The sequence below is a fragment of the Neomonachus schauinslandi genome, chromosome 8 (genome assembly GCF_002201575.2).
Source record: "Neomonachus schauinslandi chromosome 8, ASM220157v2, whole genome shotgun sequence".
Taxonomy (NCBI): domain Eukaryota; kingdom Metazoa; phylum Chordata; class Mammalia; order Carnivora; family Phocidae; genus Neomonachus; species Neomonachus schauinslandi.
The window spans coordinates 64,016,306-64,034,141 of record NC_058410.1 but is presented as its reverse complement, the minus strand read 5'-3'; the positions used below and the strand labels follow the sequence as shown (position 1 = coordinate 64,034,141).

At 35.8% G+C, this 17,836-nt stretch overlaps 1 protein-coding gene across 1 annotated transcript in view; it reads left to right on the top strand.

Annotated features, from left to right (window-relative positions):
* MANEA (mannosidase endo-alpha) overlaps nt 1–12,251 on the top strand; it is a 58,293-nt gene extending 46,042 nt beyond the window's left edge. Inside the window, exons 3-4 of the mRNA XM_021693375.1 lie at nt 8,479–8,555; nt 9,184–12,251. Of these exons, the coding sequence (XP_021549050.1) occupies nt 8,479–8,555; nt 9,184–9,841 (735 nt within the window). The 3' untranslated portion in view covers nt 9,842–12,251. The remainder of the gene's footprint in view (nt 1–8,478; nt 8,556–9,183) is intronic.
* The last annotated feature ends 5,585 nt before the right edge of the window (nt 12,252–17,836 follow it).

The following is a 17,836-nucleotide window of genomic DNA, read 5'->3' as shown; positions in this document are numbered from 1 at the left end:
GTTTTCTTCTTTTCTATTGTCGTTTCAGTCTCTATTCCCTATATAAAACTCCAAACTTTGTTATATATATTTTCACATATAGCTCCAAACTCTTTGGGTTTTTGTTTTGTTTTGCTTTGTTTTCTAGTTCCTTAACGTGTAAAGTTAGATTGTTCGTTTGAAATTTTTTTCTTATTTCTGAAGGTAGGCATGTATTGCTATGAACTCCCCTCTTAAGTTTTTGTATTTTTTATTACTATTTTCTTTGTCTCGTTTTTTTTTTATGTTCAGTTAGCCACTGTATAGTATACATTATTAGATTTTGATGTAGTAGTGTTCAATGATTCATTAGTTGTGTATAAAACACCCAGTGCTCACCACAACACGTGCCCTCTTTAATACCCACCACCCTGTTATCCCATCCCCCTACCCCCGTCCCCTCTGAAACCCTCAGTTTGTTTCCTGGGGTCCATAGTCTCTCATGGTTCATCTCCCTCTCTGATTTCTCCCCCTTCAGATTTCCCTCCCTTCCCCTATGGTCCTCCATACTATTGCCTATGTTCCACATATGAGTGAAACCATATGATAATTGTCTTTCTCCACTTGACTTACTTCACTTAGCATAATCCCCTCCACTTGCATCCGTGTTGATGCAACTGGTGGGTATTCATCCTTTCTGATGGCTGAGTAATATTCCATTATATATACATACCACATCTTCTTTATCCATTCATCTGTTGAAGGGCATCTCGGCTCTTTCCACAGTTTGGCTATTGTGGACATTGCTGCTATGAACATTGGGGTGCATGTGCCCCTTCTTTTCACTACATCTATGTCTTTGGGGTAATTACCTAGTAGTGCAATTGCTGGGTCATAGGATAGCTCTATTTTTAACATCTTGAGGAACCTCCATACTGTTTTCCAGAGTGGCTGTACCAGCTTGCATTCCCACCAACAGTGTAAGAGGGTTCCCCTTTCTCCACATCCTCGCCAACATTTGTTGTTTCCTGTTTTGTTAATTTTTGCCATTCTAACTGTTGTAAGGTGGTATCTCAGTGTGGTTTTGATTTGTATTTCCCTGATGGCTAGTGATGTTGAGCATTTTTTCATGTGTCTGTTAGCCATTTGTATGTGTTCTTTGGAGGAGTGTCCATATCTTATGCCCATTTTTTGACTGGGTTATTTGAGTTTGAGAAGTTCTTTATAGATCTTGGATATCAGCCCTTTCTCTGTAATGTCATTTGCAAATATCTTCTCCCATTCCGTGGGTTGCCGCTTAGTTTTGTTGACTGTTTCCTTTGCTGTGCAGAAGCTTTTTATCTTGATGAAGTCCCAAAAGTTCGGAGACGTGTCTTGAAAGAAGTTGCTGTGACCAAGGAATTTTTAAATTTCTCTTTTAATTTCTTCTTTGATATATTAGTTGTTCAGTACCATGTTGTTTAATCTCCACATGTTTGGGAATTTCCCAGTTTTCTTATAATTGTTTTCTGGTTTCATCAAGCATCTTTTCTGACCACATGGTGTATGATTTCAATCTTAATATATTTGTTAAGACTCGTTTTGTGGCCTAACATATGACCTATCCTGGAGGATGGGTGAATGACAATGCACTTTAAGAAGGTGCAGTCTGTTGCTTTGATTGAAATTTTCTGTAAATATCTGTTAAGTTCATCTGTTCTGACATGTTAAGGCCTATAATTTCTTTTACTCTCTGAATAATTTATCCATTGATTTAAGTGGGTATTTAAGTCCTCTACAATTATTGTATTGCTTTTTCTCCCTTCGGGTGTTTTAACATTTGCTTTATATATTTAGGTGCTCCTATGCTGAGTGCATAAATATTTATAAATGCTACATCTTCTTATTGGATTGACCCCTTTATCAGTATGTAATCCCCTTTTTTATCTCTTATGATAGTCTTTGTTTTGAAAGCCTATTTTGTGGGATATACATATAGCTACTCCTGCTTTCTTTTGGTTTCTTTTTGCATGAAATACCTTTTTCCATCCCTTCACTTTCTGACTACATGTTCTTATATCTGATACTCTTGTAGGTACCATATAGATGGGTCTTGTTTTTATTTATTTTTAATCCATTGTTTATTGATTGTTGATTAGAGAATTTAGTCTGTTGATTAGAGAATTTAGTCCATTTACATTTAAAGTAATTTGATAGTTTGTACGTCTTGCTGTTTTGTTGTTTTCTGGCTGTTTTTGGGTTCCTCTGTTCTTTTGTCTTCTTTTGCTCTCTTCCTTTGTGGTTTGATGGCTTTCTAGTGGTGTGCCTAGATTCCTTTCTCATTATTTTGTGTGTGCACGTATCTGCTGTAGGTTTTGCTCTGTGATTACCATGAGGTTTACATATAACAAGTTATATTTGTAACAGTTTTAAATTGATAAGTTTGAGTGCATTCCAAACTCTACAGTTTTACTCCCCTCACACCTCTTTTATGTTTGTGGTGTCACGTTTTACATCATTTTATTATTTGTAGTTTCTACTGTTTTTATTTTTTAAGCTTCATGCTAGCTTTGTGATTAATTCACTACCCTCACTATATATTTACCTTTACCAGTGAAATTTGTACTTTCACAAGTTGTGAAATATTTAGTGCCCTTTCTTTTCTACTTAAAACAGTCCCTTTAACGTTTCTTGTAAGGTGGGTTTGTGGTGGTGATCTCCTTTGGCTTTTGCTTGTGTGGAAAACTCTTTTATCTCTTCTGAATTCTGAATGATAACTTTGCCAGGTGCAGTGTTCTTGGTTGTGACACTTTCTTCTGGTCTGCTTAGTTTTTGCTGAAAAATTTGCTATTAGTCTTATGGAGGTTCCCTTATATGGTAACAAGTGTTTTTCTCTTACTGTTTTTAAGAATCTTTCCTTGTCCTTAACTTTTGACATTTTAATTACATTTTAAGACATTTAATAATCTCTAACTGCAAGTCTTTCTGGGTTCATCTTTTTAGGAATTCTCTGAGCTTCTTGGATCTGGAGGTGTTTTCCTTCCTCAGGTTAGGGAAATTTTCAGTTATTATTTCTTCAGATAAGTTTTCTGCCCCCTTCTCTCTCTCTCCTCCTCCTGGGACCTCTATCATGCAATTGTTAGTTTGCTTGATGTTATCGTATAAATCCCTTAATCTAGCTTCACTGTTTTTCCTTTTTTTTTTTTTTTTTTTTTTGCTGCTCTGATTGGTGAGTTCCTATGACTTGTGTTTGAGTCTCTCTTCTGCTTCATGCTATCAAACCCATCTGGTGTATTTTCCAGTTCAGCTATTTTATTCTCTAGCACTGACTTCCGTTTGGTACTTTGTTATATTTCCTATTCCTTTGTTGAAGTTCTCACTTTTTAAATCCATTCTTCAGAGTTTTGTGGGCGTAATTGTTTTGTGGGCATAATTGTGATCATTAATTTCAACTCTTTATCAGGTAAGTTACTATCTCTATTTACTATCTTTATCACTTGATTCTGTGTTGGTTTCTACACATTAGATGAAACAACTACTTCTCCCAGTCTTGAATGGCTAGCCTTGTGCAGGAGATGAACCTTAACATTCAACCCTGCCCTAGCTTTTGGTTGTCTCTCAATCCTTTGTGTTTGTCCAAGCATCCTATATTATTTCTAACAGATCCCTGTAGTTGGGGTGTTCCAATAACTAGTTAGTTACCCAAAGCAGGGGAGGGCCTCATTCAGCATGTAGACTCAGGCTGATCAGAAGCCAGACCCTTAAGGCAGTAGCTTTTAAAGAATGCAGATATGTTTGTGGTCCCACTGGGCTATATATAAGATGCACTGGCCATCAGAGCCAGGTGATCGGGAGGAGGTGTCTGAGTGGCAGTTGTGAAAACTGGGGCTTCAGGCAAGTTTATAAGCTCCTTTCTGGGAGATTCCACAAGCTGTAATGAGGCAGACAGAAGGCACAAAGATAGCATCCCCTGGCCTATGTTCCCTGAGAGCACTTCGGTAGGCTCTAGCTGGGTGCCAAACCTGAAGCCTGCCCCTAAGGCTGAAGCTCCAGGACAAGCAACTCAGCCTTTTTGACAGAATGGGGCTGTGTTTCAATCTGCTGTCTGGGTGGTGCCCCACCAAGGACTATCTGATTATTATAGTTCTGGGGGACTCAGGAACTCAGACTCTGATGCTACGAGAGCCAGGCAATCAGGGGTTATCCTTTGGGTTGCAGCCACAAAAATCAGGGCACCAAACACATGTAAGACCTCCCCTCTAAGAGATGCTGACCTTCTGGAGTGCAGCAGAGGGAGCACGAGAGATAGTACCTGCCCTCTGAGGACTCAGGAAAGGTTCACAGCAGCCCTTAAATGTGGGTGGTTGGTGGTGGTTTTTCGTTTTGTTTTGTTTTTAGATTTTGTCAGAGCACAAGCAGGTGGAGTGGCAGGCAGAGGAAGAAGCAGTTTGGTAGTGTTAGTCTGCCAAACTGCCTCTTTGATTGTTATAGCCCTGTGGGACCCAGGAACCCCTCATTCTCTAGAGCCAGGTGATCAAGGGGTGTTATCTGAGTTGCAGCCACAAAAACTGAATTACCAGGCATGGATAAAAGCTCTCCTCCAGGAGATCCTGGTGCTCTATAGCATAACTGAGAGAGATTAATAAGATGGCACTCACCAGCCTTCTCCCCAGAGAGTCCTCCTTAGGCCTCTGCGCCTCAGACCAATGTTTTCACATTAGCAAATGAGTCTGTTTCACATAAAGTCTGGTCACCTGCAAAGGACTGCTTCCGTGCTGGGCCTTGGGGCAGGTGAATCTGCACGTGAGCCTTTTAAGAGCCATTTTTCAGTTTACCATAGCCCCATCAATCTGGTAGGTGTAAACCCTGGAGGTCTTCAAAGCCAGATGTTTTGGAGTCTCATCTCTCAGGTGCCAGTCTTAAACGTTAGGATGCCCAATGTGGGATCAAGCACTTTGCTTCTCAGGGAGAGGCTCCCAACTTTTGAATCCCTGTCCGATTATGGGTCCGTGGTGGGGGTTTATGGTGAGATTGTGTCTCGGCCTTTCCTACCCACTTTGATGTGGTTTTCCCCTTGTTTACCAGATGTGAAGAGCTCACTCTGCCAAGTTTTAGGGTTTTTTTCAGAGGAAATTGTTCCATAGATAGCTATAGATTCAGTGTGTCCGTGTAAGGTGAGTTGTAGGTTCCTACGTCACTATCTTGAATTGGAGCTTTTTTTTTTTTTTTTTTTTCTTTTCCTAGTAGTTATATTTATTTCAACAAAATTATAAAGTAAAACTACAAAGAAAAATATTTGACACAGAGACACATTTTGTAAAGAGGAAAGTTAGCAGTAATCGGTGTAAGTATAAATTATATCTGTTGATATTTTGGGGGAAAGTATTACCAGAAGAAACACTAAAATACAGCATTGTTGCCATAGCATGTGAAAACATTCCCAGAGAAAATTAGTGATTTTCACTTGAACACTTAATTTTTCAGCCCTCTTTGAATTTATATTCTGAAATTTGATGTTCTATTGCAGTTTCCACTTGCATGGATTATCTTTCCCATCCCCTTCTCCCTCTCTTCTGAAATCTTGATTATTCTGATATTTGTCTTTTTTATAATCACCACTCATTTAGGCTTTCTATACTTTAAGTTCCCTCTTCCGTGTTATTTCAAAATTCTTATCCTCCATGCAATTATTCTTTCTTTCATGTGGTCTGTATATGCTCTCTGTTACATTCTGGATCTAATTTACTGAATGAAAGAACTCATTTTGTATTTTTAATTCCTGATTTGATTGAATTCTTTCTGAATTTCCTTGTAACTTGTTGAGTTTCCTCATTACAGCTATTTGAAATTCTTATCTGCTTTCCCAATTTCCTCCCAATCCCCAGTTATAGATCTCCCACCTTAGTACTCCAGGTGCTGAGGGAGAGAATGGCTTTCTCTGGTTGCCATAATTAGGCACTAACTGCTTTCCTTTTCCCCTGCAGGAGAGGTCACTGCCACCAGATAAATTAGCACCCTTCAGTGTTTCATTGGGCAGAGGGGTGGTACCAGGAAAGTTTCTCTTACAATCTCTCAGGTGGCCCTTTACAATGGTGTGCTAGAGTCTGCCTTAGGGAAGACTCTGACGCTATTCCAGTCTGTACTCACCCAGTTTTTGTCCCGTAGGGGCAAGAATGGTCTAGGCAGTTTGGCTCACTCCTCTGGTGGGTGACACTCCTCCCAGGTTCCTTGGAGTAAGGTGATGGGTCTAAAAACACCCATGAGGGTGCTTTTTGTTCATGTATGAATAATCCTTTGATTTTTGGGGTGGATAAATAGGAACATTTTATGCCAGTGTGTTGCTGACCTCTCTCTCCAGGATCATCAGATGTACAGTTTAGAAAGTTTACTTTGGCTGCAGGGTGGAGAAGAGCTGGAAAGGTCAAAAGTGTAGCAGTATGAAATGAGGGGACATTTATGACTCTAATCTGAAGCTAACGTTTGACTTTATATATAGTATTCTGTCATTTATCAGGTTACTTTAATATTGGTCTAATAGGTTTTTCCCAATGAAAGAGAAATACTAACTAGATTACATCATTAATTAAACCTACAAAGTGATTTTATTATAATTAAGAAGTTTGAAATATAGGAGGGGAAAATGAAATATTGTATATTTATCAATGATATTTTGACATAGGCTATTTGCTTAAACAAGGTACCCTTTATATATAAAATGGAAGCTTAGAAAATACAACATTCCATCTAAAGGGAGAATTAGCCAAGGTAACATTATATAGGAACATGAAAATACCTATACCCTTGCCATTCTGCTTTCACTTGAAGTTAAAAAGTAAATACTAGGGGTGCCTGGGTGGCTCAGTCGTTAAGTGTCTGCCTTCGTCTCGGGTCATGATCCCAGGGTCCTGGGATCGAGCCCCACATCGGGCTCCCCGCTCTGCGAGAGGCCTGCTTCTCCGTTTCCTCTCTCACTGTCAAATAAATAAATAAAGTCTTTAAAAAAAAAAGTAAATACTAGAGCTACTGAAAACTATGACTGTCCTAGCAGTACTTAAATATACAGAATTGAATTTGACCTTATTTTGTTACTGATAAAACTTCCTTTCAATAAAATGAGATTTCAATAATATTATACAAAGTAGGGAATATTTTCACTAAATGCTGTCTGACTTTAAAATTCTGTGACTAGTAAAATCCATTTTATTATTATTCATAGTACTCATATTTGTTATTTATTCATTTTACTTTAATTGGGTAATTGAAAACAAAAGCATTTTAAAGATGGATTTATTTTAGAGAGGGAGGGGCACAGGGAGAGTGAGCGAGAATCCCAAGCAGACTCTGCGCTGAGCAGCAGCCCAGGCAGGCTTGATGCCACCACCCTGAGATCATGACCTGAGCCGGAACCAGGAGTGGGATGCTTAGTCAACTGTCCCACCCAGGTGGCCCCAAAACAAAGGCATTTTATATTGCAGTAGCATAGAAGTTTCTAATTCCATACCTGCTTCATAGAGACTAAACCCTAAGATTAGAATAACATCAAGATGGTCATAAAGATGTTTAATGGCTACTGGTAAGTCAGTTAAAGTTAGTAATAAAAGTGCAAAATCCCCTATTTGATTTACAGATCTAAGTGACAATCTACACTACTAGTTTGAAGTATACAAGTTTGAAGTATACAAAATGGTTTTACTAGCCATAATCAGTTTTTGATTTATATATAAGCTGAAAATGAATCTTCTGTGCACAGTATTTAAAAAAAAAATACTTTTGGTTACTGCTTTCTACAGTTATGGTAGAGATCTATAAACCATATCAATAAGAAGCCTTCATGGTACTAGTGGGTATTTGTGATAAATTCTTTGAGTACTCTTACACATTAAATGTAGATTATTTTGTGAAATGGTGTTTTAATGACAGAGGACTTTGCTATTGGGGAGCCTGGGTAGCTCAGTTAAGCTTTTGACTCTCGATTTCTGCTCAGGTCATGATCTCAGGGTGGTGGGATCCAGCCCCTAGGCAGTCTCCTCGCTAGGTGAGGAGTCTGTTTGAGATTCTCTCCCTCTGCCCCTCCCCACACTGGTATGTGCCCACTCTCTCTCAAATAAATAAATCTTAAAAAAAAAAAAATTGCTGTTTGTTTGTCACACTTGGGAAAAGAATCCAGATTTTTCTGGACCATGTTCTTTTATGTCTGGATGTAGAATATATCCCTATTTTTTAAGAAATAAACATATAGGAAGAAGTACTGCATAGTGGTTGAACATTTGAGTTCTGAATTCTGATTGCTTATTTTGCCTCCAGCAGTCTGCCTCACTTAGTAACTACCTTAAGGGAGTTGTGAGAACGGAGGTAAAAAGTATAAACAGTTGAGCATATTATTTCACAGTAACAACATTAACTAGGAGCTTTCTCTGCTAGAACTCGCTGTTAATAATATTTATGTTCAAGAAGTATTCATCCTAAATTAAGATTAAATTATTAAAAATATGAAATACACTTTCATTTTTACGTAATTTTTTCTCTAATCTTTTGTTTTAGGTCACTTTTCACATCGAACCATATAGCAATCGAGATGATCAAAACATGTACAAAAATGTCAAATATATTATAGACAAGTGAGTTTCTTGTGTTTATAATTACTGTTTTACAACCCAATTGTTTTAAGAGTACATTTAAATTATATTTGAGATTTGAATGACTTATGGTCTGAGATAAAATTTTGTGATGAATAATCATTTTGAGGAACATTTCTGAAATTCCTTATGATTCGCTTTCTGTATAGATTGTTTAATAAGCTATTTATGATTTGTTGGCTGACATTTTAAACTGATATTCTATAAATCACGAATACAGAGTTTTGTCTTTTTAAATTATGAAATGTGAACTGCTTTTATATCTGTGGACCCACATCTAATAGTTTCATTTATATATAAATTTTGTTCAAGGATTTTACTGATAAGAACCTGTGACAGATACTGTACTCTTAAAAAGAAACTTGTCAGCAACAGTGAGGCATTATTCATATAGGTTGGTCATCATTTGTAAACCTCAGTATGTCTTGATGTATCCAGTATCTCAATTTTCCTATCTGCAAAATTGAAAATGCATTTTTAATGATTACCCTTAATATGAAAGTGAACAATGTGCTTAAACTGCACTGATTACTTTCATTTTCAGTATAGAAATGGTTGTCTGTGGAAAATGAGTTACAGATACTCACTTCTATGTATTTTTGTATTCTAGATATGGAAATCATCCGGCCTTTTATAGGTACAAGACTAAGACCGGCACTGCTCTTCCTATGTTTTATATCTATGATTCCTATATCACAAAACCTGAAAAATGGGCCAATTTGTTAACCACCACAGGGTCTCAGAGCGTCCGCAATTCTCCTTATGATGCACTGTTTATTGCACTTCTAGTAGAAAGCAAACATAGATATGATATTCTACAAGCTGGTTTTGATGGAATTTACACATATTTTGCCACAAATGGCTTTACTTATGGCTCATCATATGAGAATTGGGCAAGGATAAAATTTTTTTGTGACCAGTTCAACCTACTGTTTATCCCAAGTGTGGGCCCAGGATATATAGATACCAGCATCCGCCCATGGAATGCTCAAAACACTCGAAACCGAATCAGCGGGAAGTACTATGAAACTGCTCTGGGTGCTGCACTCCATGCCCACCCCAGTGTGATTTCTATCACCTCTTTCAATGAGTGGCATGAAGGAACTCAGATTGAAAAAGCTATTCCCAAAAGAACCAGTAGTACAGTGTACCTGGATTACCGGCCTCATAAACCAAGTCTTTATCTAGAACTAACTCGCAGGTGGTCTGAAAAATACAGTAAGGAAAGAGCAACTTACGCATTAGATCAGAAGCTGCCTGTTTCTTAATGCATTAATGATTATAGAAATCACCTAATTTTAGTAAGTACCTTTTAAGTATATACCAGTTGGTAGTTATCCCCATAATAAAAAGAATTTGTATTTTTTTAAAAAATGGTAATATCATCATTGCCACCCTTCACAATGCTGCACTGGAAAAAATATCAGATTATGCAAATTACATTCCCTGTGGCATAATATGCTGAATTTCTGACTGAAATTCTACTTTGCTACTAATTTTTATTTCACCCAAAAATGTTTGTGTTACTTAAATCCTTCTTGTATTCTGGGCTCAAAGAAATAGATTGTGTAATTAAATATGTCTAATGAAGAAAATAACACCTAGAAGATAGTGTACATGTTTCATTTAGATTTTTTTCCAATAATTCAGTCATCCAGAGTCTGTTCACTAATAAAGTCTCCAATAAAAATTCTTAAGGAAAATGAAATCGTAACTTAAGCCTTACTGTGAATCACATTGTGTTAGGAAGGCCTGCTTTCTACAGCACAATATGCATCATCCTTTGAGGATTTTTTTGATTACTTATAGCATGCTAGGTGTTTTGCATGTCTAATGTATCTGCTTTACAGTGCTGAATTCCAGATACTAGAAGCTGTGGAAAGTTCTTTCATGCTTCTCTATTAAAAAAACATAGTTGGTTCACAATTAATGCCCAAAATATCAGTTTTTGGATAACCTGTCAATTTTTAACTTGTTAATCAGAGACCAACTGTTAGTATCAACCTTTTTCTTCCGTACCTATCATTGGATTTCCTTAATATTTTAAGCTATTTTTACCAAAATAAATAGAGAAAATTTACTTAGCATTTTAGGAACATGGAAACGAAAATTCTTTTATATCTTAAACTTACAAGTCAAACTTCAGGAATGAATTTAACACAATGATGGCAATAATCTCGTTTAAAAGGCAATATATCCCCATGTAAAAACATTATACTTTCATGGTATCTATCAGATTCAATACTTGTGATCAGTTGTCATATTGTGACAAATTAATCCACCTCTATGCTAAAAATAAATCTCTTTAATAGAGTATATGTTATCCTTCAGTTCTTATAGTTAACTAGAACTATAAAATATATATATGCTATTACAAGAGTTATTTCTTAAATATTTAATTTACTAAAGAGAAGCAATATTAAACAATAATACATATAAATCTTCAGGTCTAGAAATAAAGCAACCGTAGAATTTATCATAACATAGCCCATCAGGTGATGAAATTTATTTTAGCCAGTGATTTTGAAGTAAAAATCTTTTCTTTGAAAAGAGGCATGATTATTATAACTTAAGAATTTGCCATTTCTCAGAGAATGATCAGGCCTTGAGAAATTAGAACAATAGTAGTAAACTACTTTCTAGATGAAGTTATGAGACTAAATCACTATAATGATATAACCAAGCCTCTCCATAGGAACATTCATACAGATATAACCTGTGGATTTTTTTTTTCTTATATCCATTTGGCCACTCTATGTTATCATAGGCATGACACATTTAGAGTTTATTCCTAATAATCACTTTTACCGTATTTTATTAAATTTAGAGAAATTACTACTACAGAGGAGTTCTTATAATTGCTTATACTGTATATTTGAACCTACCGTGACAGAAAATTTTATGAAATAGTTCTGAGATTAAGAGAATAAAAACGAGGTCAACAAATACTCAATGCGAATACTACCACTTTCTATCTTGCTCCCACTGCAGACATAGATAATCTACTACAGCACTCTTTACCTCTGAATTTTGTTGTGGTTCCTAACACATTACTCCAACCAGCCAGTAATGATCAGATTTCAAAGTAAGATAAAACAAATTTGTTCTCAAGGGAAGAATGTTTGTTTGGAATCTGAACTCATAATGGTTTAAGAATTTATAATTATATGAAAATCTGTGTCTTTTTGCCTGTTTTAAAAACTAGGAGGAATTATCTCTAATTTCATAAATCTTCCTCAGGTATTCATTACAGCTGCCTTTATCATTTGACTTTTTAGATCATTATCACAAGTAAAAGCAAAGAACTGATTGCCTAATTTAAACTATCTAGGTGTGAATTCAATAAGCTAAAATAACTGTTAGTGTAGTATATGCAATGCATGAATCACAATTCTTTTATGGTTTAATCAGTCTGTTTTGACTGTATAGAAAACAATCTGTTTTATTGTTCCTCTTAAGGACTAATATTGTCAGAAACTGCTGTTATTAATGTTTAAGTTGTACGTTAACTATTTTCTGTTTTAAAAGTAAAAGACTATTTTGTTATATGGAGTAATTAACTTTCATTTAATAAAAGCATACATGAAATAGTGTATCTTAGGTATAAAAATGTGTCCCTTTCTATTTATGAAATATTTGAGATATGTAGCACTTACAAAGTCTGTATCTTTAACTGTATATACATTTTTAAATCTGTGAATTTGTTAAACACACACAAAAAAACAAAGGTTTTTGGGGGTGTGGGGGCAGAGCTGTTTTATTTTTTTATTCTTTGGGCATAATCATACGTTAGCTCTAACTCCTTTGGGAAATCTTACCCTAACAAGCCACCAGAGAATCTACCAAATTTATAACCATCACTTTTTCAAACTGCTCAGTTAAACATGATGACTGTTCCTGAACTCTGTAGTGCCTACAGAAATAGCTCTTGAAAGTCTGTATCTAAATTTTGAATTAAGGTCGAACACCCTTATGTCCCATAGTATAGAAGCAATACTATTTATGACCAGAAAAATTCCAGTTATTTTTATAAATATCTGTAATTTCAAAATGGAAAATAGACCTAGCCACAGGCAAAAAAGTTTTTTAGCTCAGATAAAATTTTATGCTGACTTTGTTATATATCCACATAAAGTCTAATTGTTATTGTATGCTTCCTATTAGATTATTATTCTTGAGAATTCAAGTGCTACATTGGCTTAATTACTTTACAGAGACTCACTGTAGTCCAATCAAAGAACTTAGCAGTAGTGCTATTATATTTCATCAATGAAGAGAGGAACATTTTTCAATGTGGTTAGTTTCTGTTGTTACATAAGTTATGATATCAAAAGAAAAAATAACTAGTAAGTAAATGGTCACAGATCTAAAATTTAGTGAAGTTAAAACATAGTAGCACTATTTTGGATGTTCTAGACTTCATTTAAAAGCGTCTTAAAGTTTCTCAATTTATATTAAAAATTAGCCATAAATTTAATCATAAAGTTAAAGAGCCTTTCAGAAACTACCCCATGAAATAAGTACTTCATGACAGAAGGCAATGCTGTACTATGGTTAGATAATTCTATATATAATTTAACCTATGGTATATGATTTTATCTTCATGCTTTGTTTTTGACTTTTTGAAAGAATTGGTTAATCTGAGCAAAGATTATAAATAACATGAAATAAAGTGACTCTTTAGCTATTCAATTACATTTAAAATATATTAATTATAATTATGTTCATGCATAAAAGTGTGAGTCAGTTTTTAAAAAGCCATTATGAAAACACAATTTGATAATAATGTCTAATGTAATGTGATCTTTACCCTGATTTTGAAACTATCAGATACAAAAGAGAAAAATACCTAGAAGAAATTCAATTGCAATAAATGCAGTAAGGTTTAGAAATTTATATATTTAAACACAGTCACCCAAGGGTAGTGTGTCAGAATGTTTTTTGGATGTAGTAAGTTTGTATTTATTGAATGCTGCCATTCTATGTATTGTTTTTTAATTACTTAGATTCCTTAGCCATGTGGCAGTCTATTAAGCCATTAATATTAAAATAGAGCAGTCTAATCTCGGGCTTCATGTAAAAAGTTAACTGCAAGGCTGCTAAATTCTTACTTGAAAATTTGGTGTTATATTTAATTAAAGTACATTCTTGAAAATTATGCTCTTGACTTTTTAGCTGTCTTATAAAAAAAAATGTTGACAATCATTTTATGGATAGTAGCTGAGCTCAAATTCTATTTTATCTTTCCTTATGAGTATTATGTCTTCTTAGCTAAAGACTTAATATAATCCCCATATAAAATATTCTTTTAATGTATAATATTTCATTGTTTTCTTTGTACTTGAGTCATTCTTATAGAGTGTAGGTAATGTTTCCTCTTTTTAAAATGTGTACTCATTTTGAAAACAGGATTTAAAGTATTTTTTCCATAGAATTTAAAAATATATGAACAATGAAAGATGGGATTTTTAAAAAGAATATACATATACAATGCTAGCATATATGGTTGACTACATATTTGGTATTGAGCTTCTGAATAGTTAATACAAGATGTTATATGGGTTTTTTGCCAGGAAAGAAGCACCTTCTTTCCTCTACAAGGTAAACTTGACCTTGTCATCACAATTTAAAATAAAAGGTAAAGCATAGGCAATATAGTCAATGGTACTGTAATAGTTTATGCTGACAGATGGTAGCTACACTTATGGTGAGTTGAGTCACCATGTTGTACACCTGAAAATAATGTAACATGTATCAACTATACAAAAAAAAAAACAAAAAACAATTTTTCAAATTGGCATTATACCTACAGTTAAAAAATGTAAAAACCTACAGGAACCTGTCAGGTAATGTAATGTAAATAAATGCATCAGGTTTAAGACCCTAGAGAGTCCTAGGAACTGTGGACTACTCTCACCTAAAAGGAGTAGTTGCTAATCAGCTGTCAATTCATTTTGTAGTTATGGGTCACTAAAATGAGGAAGTATGTATGCCCATGTGTGCATAATTTTTTCTAATTACAAATGTTGGCAAATACCAGAAAAGATTTTTAAAATATTTGCTGGTTGGGGTCACTAATTTGTGACCTCTGATAGAATATAAAATTATTGAGAACATTTTTCATAACATTACACTCAAAGGGATTTCATATGACTAGTTATTGTGATGATTATTGGATAGTTCTAAGTATGTAACAAAACTCAATGAAAGTGAATCCATGAGGGTTCTGACTATATGATAACTTTTCCCAGATCCTATGGAAGATCAGAAATAAAGCACCCCAATAATGAGATACATATCTCAGCCAGGACCAATATGCCAAGACCAAATTTCATTTATTATTTATCCTAATATGGCTTTTGACTAGCAGATATGAATTAATTTTATTTACTGAGAAGGACCTGGAATGCCAGGGAAAAACAACTTAGAAGCCGTGAAAAAGAGGAGGCCAGGGAAAAACAACTTAGAAGCCGTGAAAATAGAATCAGAGAAATAAGTGACACCATGAAGCATTCCAATGTCAGAATAATTGGAATCCCAGAGGGAGTGGAGAGAGAGAGAGGGCTAGAAGATGTATTTGAGCAAATCGTAGCTGAGAACTTCCCTAATCTGGGGAATGAAACAAACATTCGCATCCTAGAGGCAGAGAGCACCCCTCCCAGGATCAAGGAAAACAGGCCAACGCCCCGGCATGTAATAGTAAAACTTGCAAATCTTAGAACCAAGGAAACCTTCTTAAGGGCAGTTAGGGGGAAGAGATTCCTTACGTACAGAGGGAAGAACATCAGAATAACGTCAGACCTATCCACAGAGACCTGGCAAGCCAGAAAGGCCTGGCAAGACATATTCAGGGTATTAAATGAGAAGAACATGCAGCCAAGAATACTTTATCTGGCAAGGCTTTCATTTAGAATGGATGGAGAGATGCAGAACTTCCACAACCGGCAGAAACTGAAAGAATATGTGACCACTAAGCGGGCCCTGCAAGAAATATTAAGGGGGGTTCTATAAAAGGAGAAAGACCCCAAGAGTGATCTACAACAGAAATTTACAGGGACAATCTATAAAAACAACATCTTCACAGGCAACATGACAATCAATTCATATCTTTCAATAATCACTCAACGTGAATGGCCTAAATGCTCCCTTAAAACGGCTCAGGGTCGCAGATTGGATAAAAAGACAGGACCCATCCATATGCTGCCTACAAGAAGCTCATTTTGAACCTAAAGATACATCCAGACTGAAAGTGAAGGGGTGGAGATCCATCTTCCATGCCAGCGGACCTCAAAAGAAAGCTGGAGTAGCAATTCTTATATCAGACAAAATAGATTTTAAACTAAAGACTGTAGTTAGAGACACAGAAGGGCACTATATCATTCTTAAAGGATCTATCCAACAAGAAGAACTAACAATTGTAAATATCTATGCCCCCAACATGGGAGCAGCCATCTACATAAGCCAACTGTTAACCAAAATAGTCATATTGATAACAATATGTTAATTGTAGGAGACCTCAATACTCCACTCTCAGCAATGGACAGATCATCTAAGCAGAAAATCAACAAGGAAACAAGAGCTTTGAATGATACACTAGACCAGATGGACCGCATAGATATTTACAGAACATTCCACCCTAAAACAACAGAATACTCATTCTTTTTGAGCGCACATGGAACTTTCTCCAGAATAGACCATATACTGTGTCACAAATCAGGTCTCAACCGATACCAAAAGATTGAGATTATTCCCTGCATATTCTCAGACCACAATGCTCTAAAACTGGAACTTAATCACAAGAAAAAATTTGGCAGAAATTCAAACACTTGGAAGCTAAAGACCACTCTGCTCAAGAATGTTTGGGCCAACCAGGAAATCAAAGAAGATTGTTTAAGTGATTTCCAATTGTTTAAACAATTCATGGAAATCAAGGAGAACGAAAACACATTGGTCCAAAACCTATGGGATACTGCAAAGGTGGTCCTAAGGGGGAAATACATAGCCATCCAAGCCTCACTCAAAAAATAGAAAAATCCCGAATTCACCAAATAACTCTACACCTTAAAGAACTAGAGAAAAAGCAACAAACGATGCCTAAGCCACGCATTAGAAGAGAAATAATTAAAATTAGAGCAGACAAGATCGGGCATGCTCAGGGTGGGATGGCAGAAATCAATGGAAACACAGTAGATCAGATCAATGAAACTAGAAGTTGGTTCTTTGAAAGAATTAATAAGATCGATAAACCACTGGCCAGACTTATCCAAAAGAAAAGAGAAAGGACCCAAATTAATAAAACTATGAATGAAAGTGGAGAGATCACGACTAACACCAAGGAAATAGAAACAATTATTAGAAATTATCATCAACTATATGCCAATAAACTGAGCAATCTGGATGAAATGGAGGCCTTCCTGGAAACTTATAAGCTGCCAAGACTGAAACAGGAAGAAATTGACAACCTGAATAGGCCAATAACCAGTAATGAGATTGAAGCAGTGATCAAAAACTTCCCAAAAACAAGAGTCCAGGGCCTGCTGGATTCCCTGGGGAATTCTACCAAACATTCAAAGAAGAAATAATACCTATTCTACTGAAGCTGTTTCAAAAAATAGAAACAGAAGGAAAGCTTCCAGATTCATTCTATGAGGCCAGCATTACCTTAATCCCCAAACCAGGCAAAGACCCCATCAAAAAGGAGAATTTCAGACCGATATCCCTGATGAATATGGATTCCAAAATCCTCAACAAAATCCTAGCTTATAGGATCCAACAATACATTAAAAGGATCATCCGCCACGACCAAGTGGGATTTATACCCGGGATGCAAGGGTGGTGGTTCAACATTTGCAAATCAATCAATGTGACAAAACACATTAATAAGAGGAGGGAGAAGAACCATAGGGTCCTCTCAATTGATGCAGAAAAAGCATTTGACAAAATACAACATCCTTTCCTGATTAAAACTCTTCAGAGTATAGGGATAGAGGGAACATTCCTCAAGTTCATAAAATCCATCTATGAAAAACCCACAGCAAATATCATCCTCAATGGGGAAAAGCTGAGAGCCTTTCCCTCAGGAACACATCAAGGATGCCCACTCTTGCCACTATAGTTTAACATAGTACTAGAAGTCCTAGCAACAGCAATCAGACAACAAAAAGAAATAAAAGGTATTCAAATTGGCAAAGAAGAAGTCAAACTCCCTCTTTTCGCAGACGACATGATACTTTATGTGGAAACCCCAAAAGACTCCACCCCCA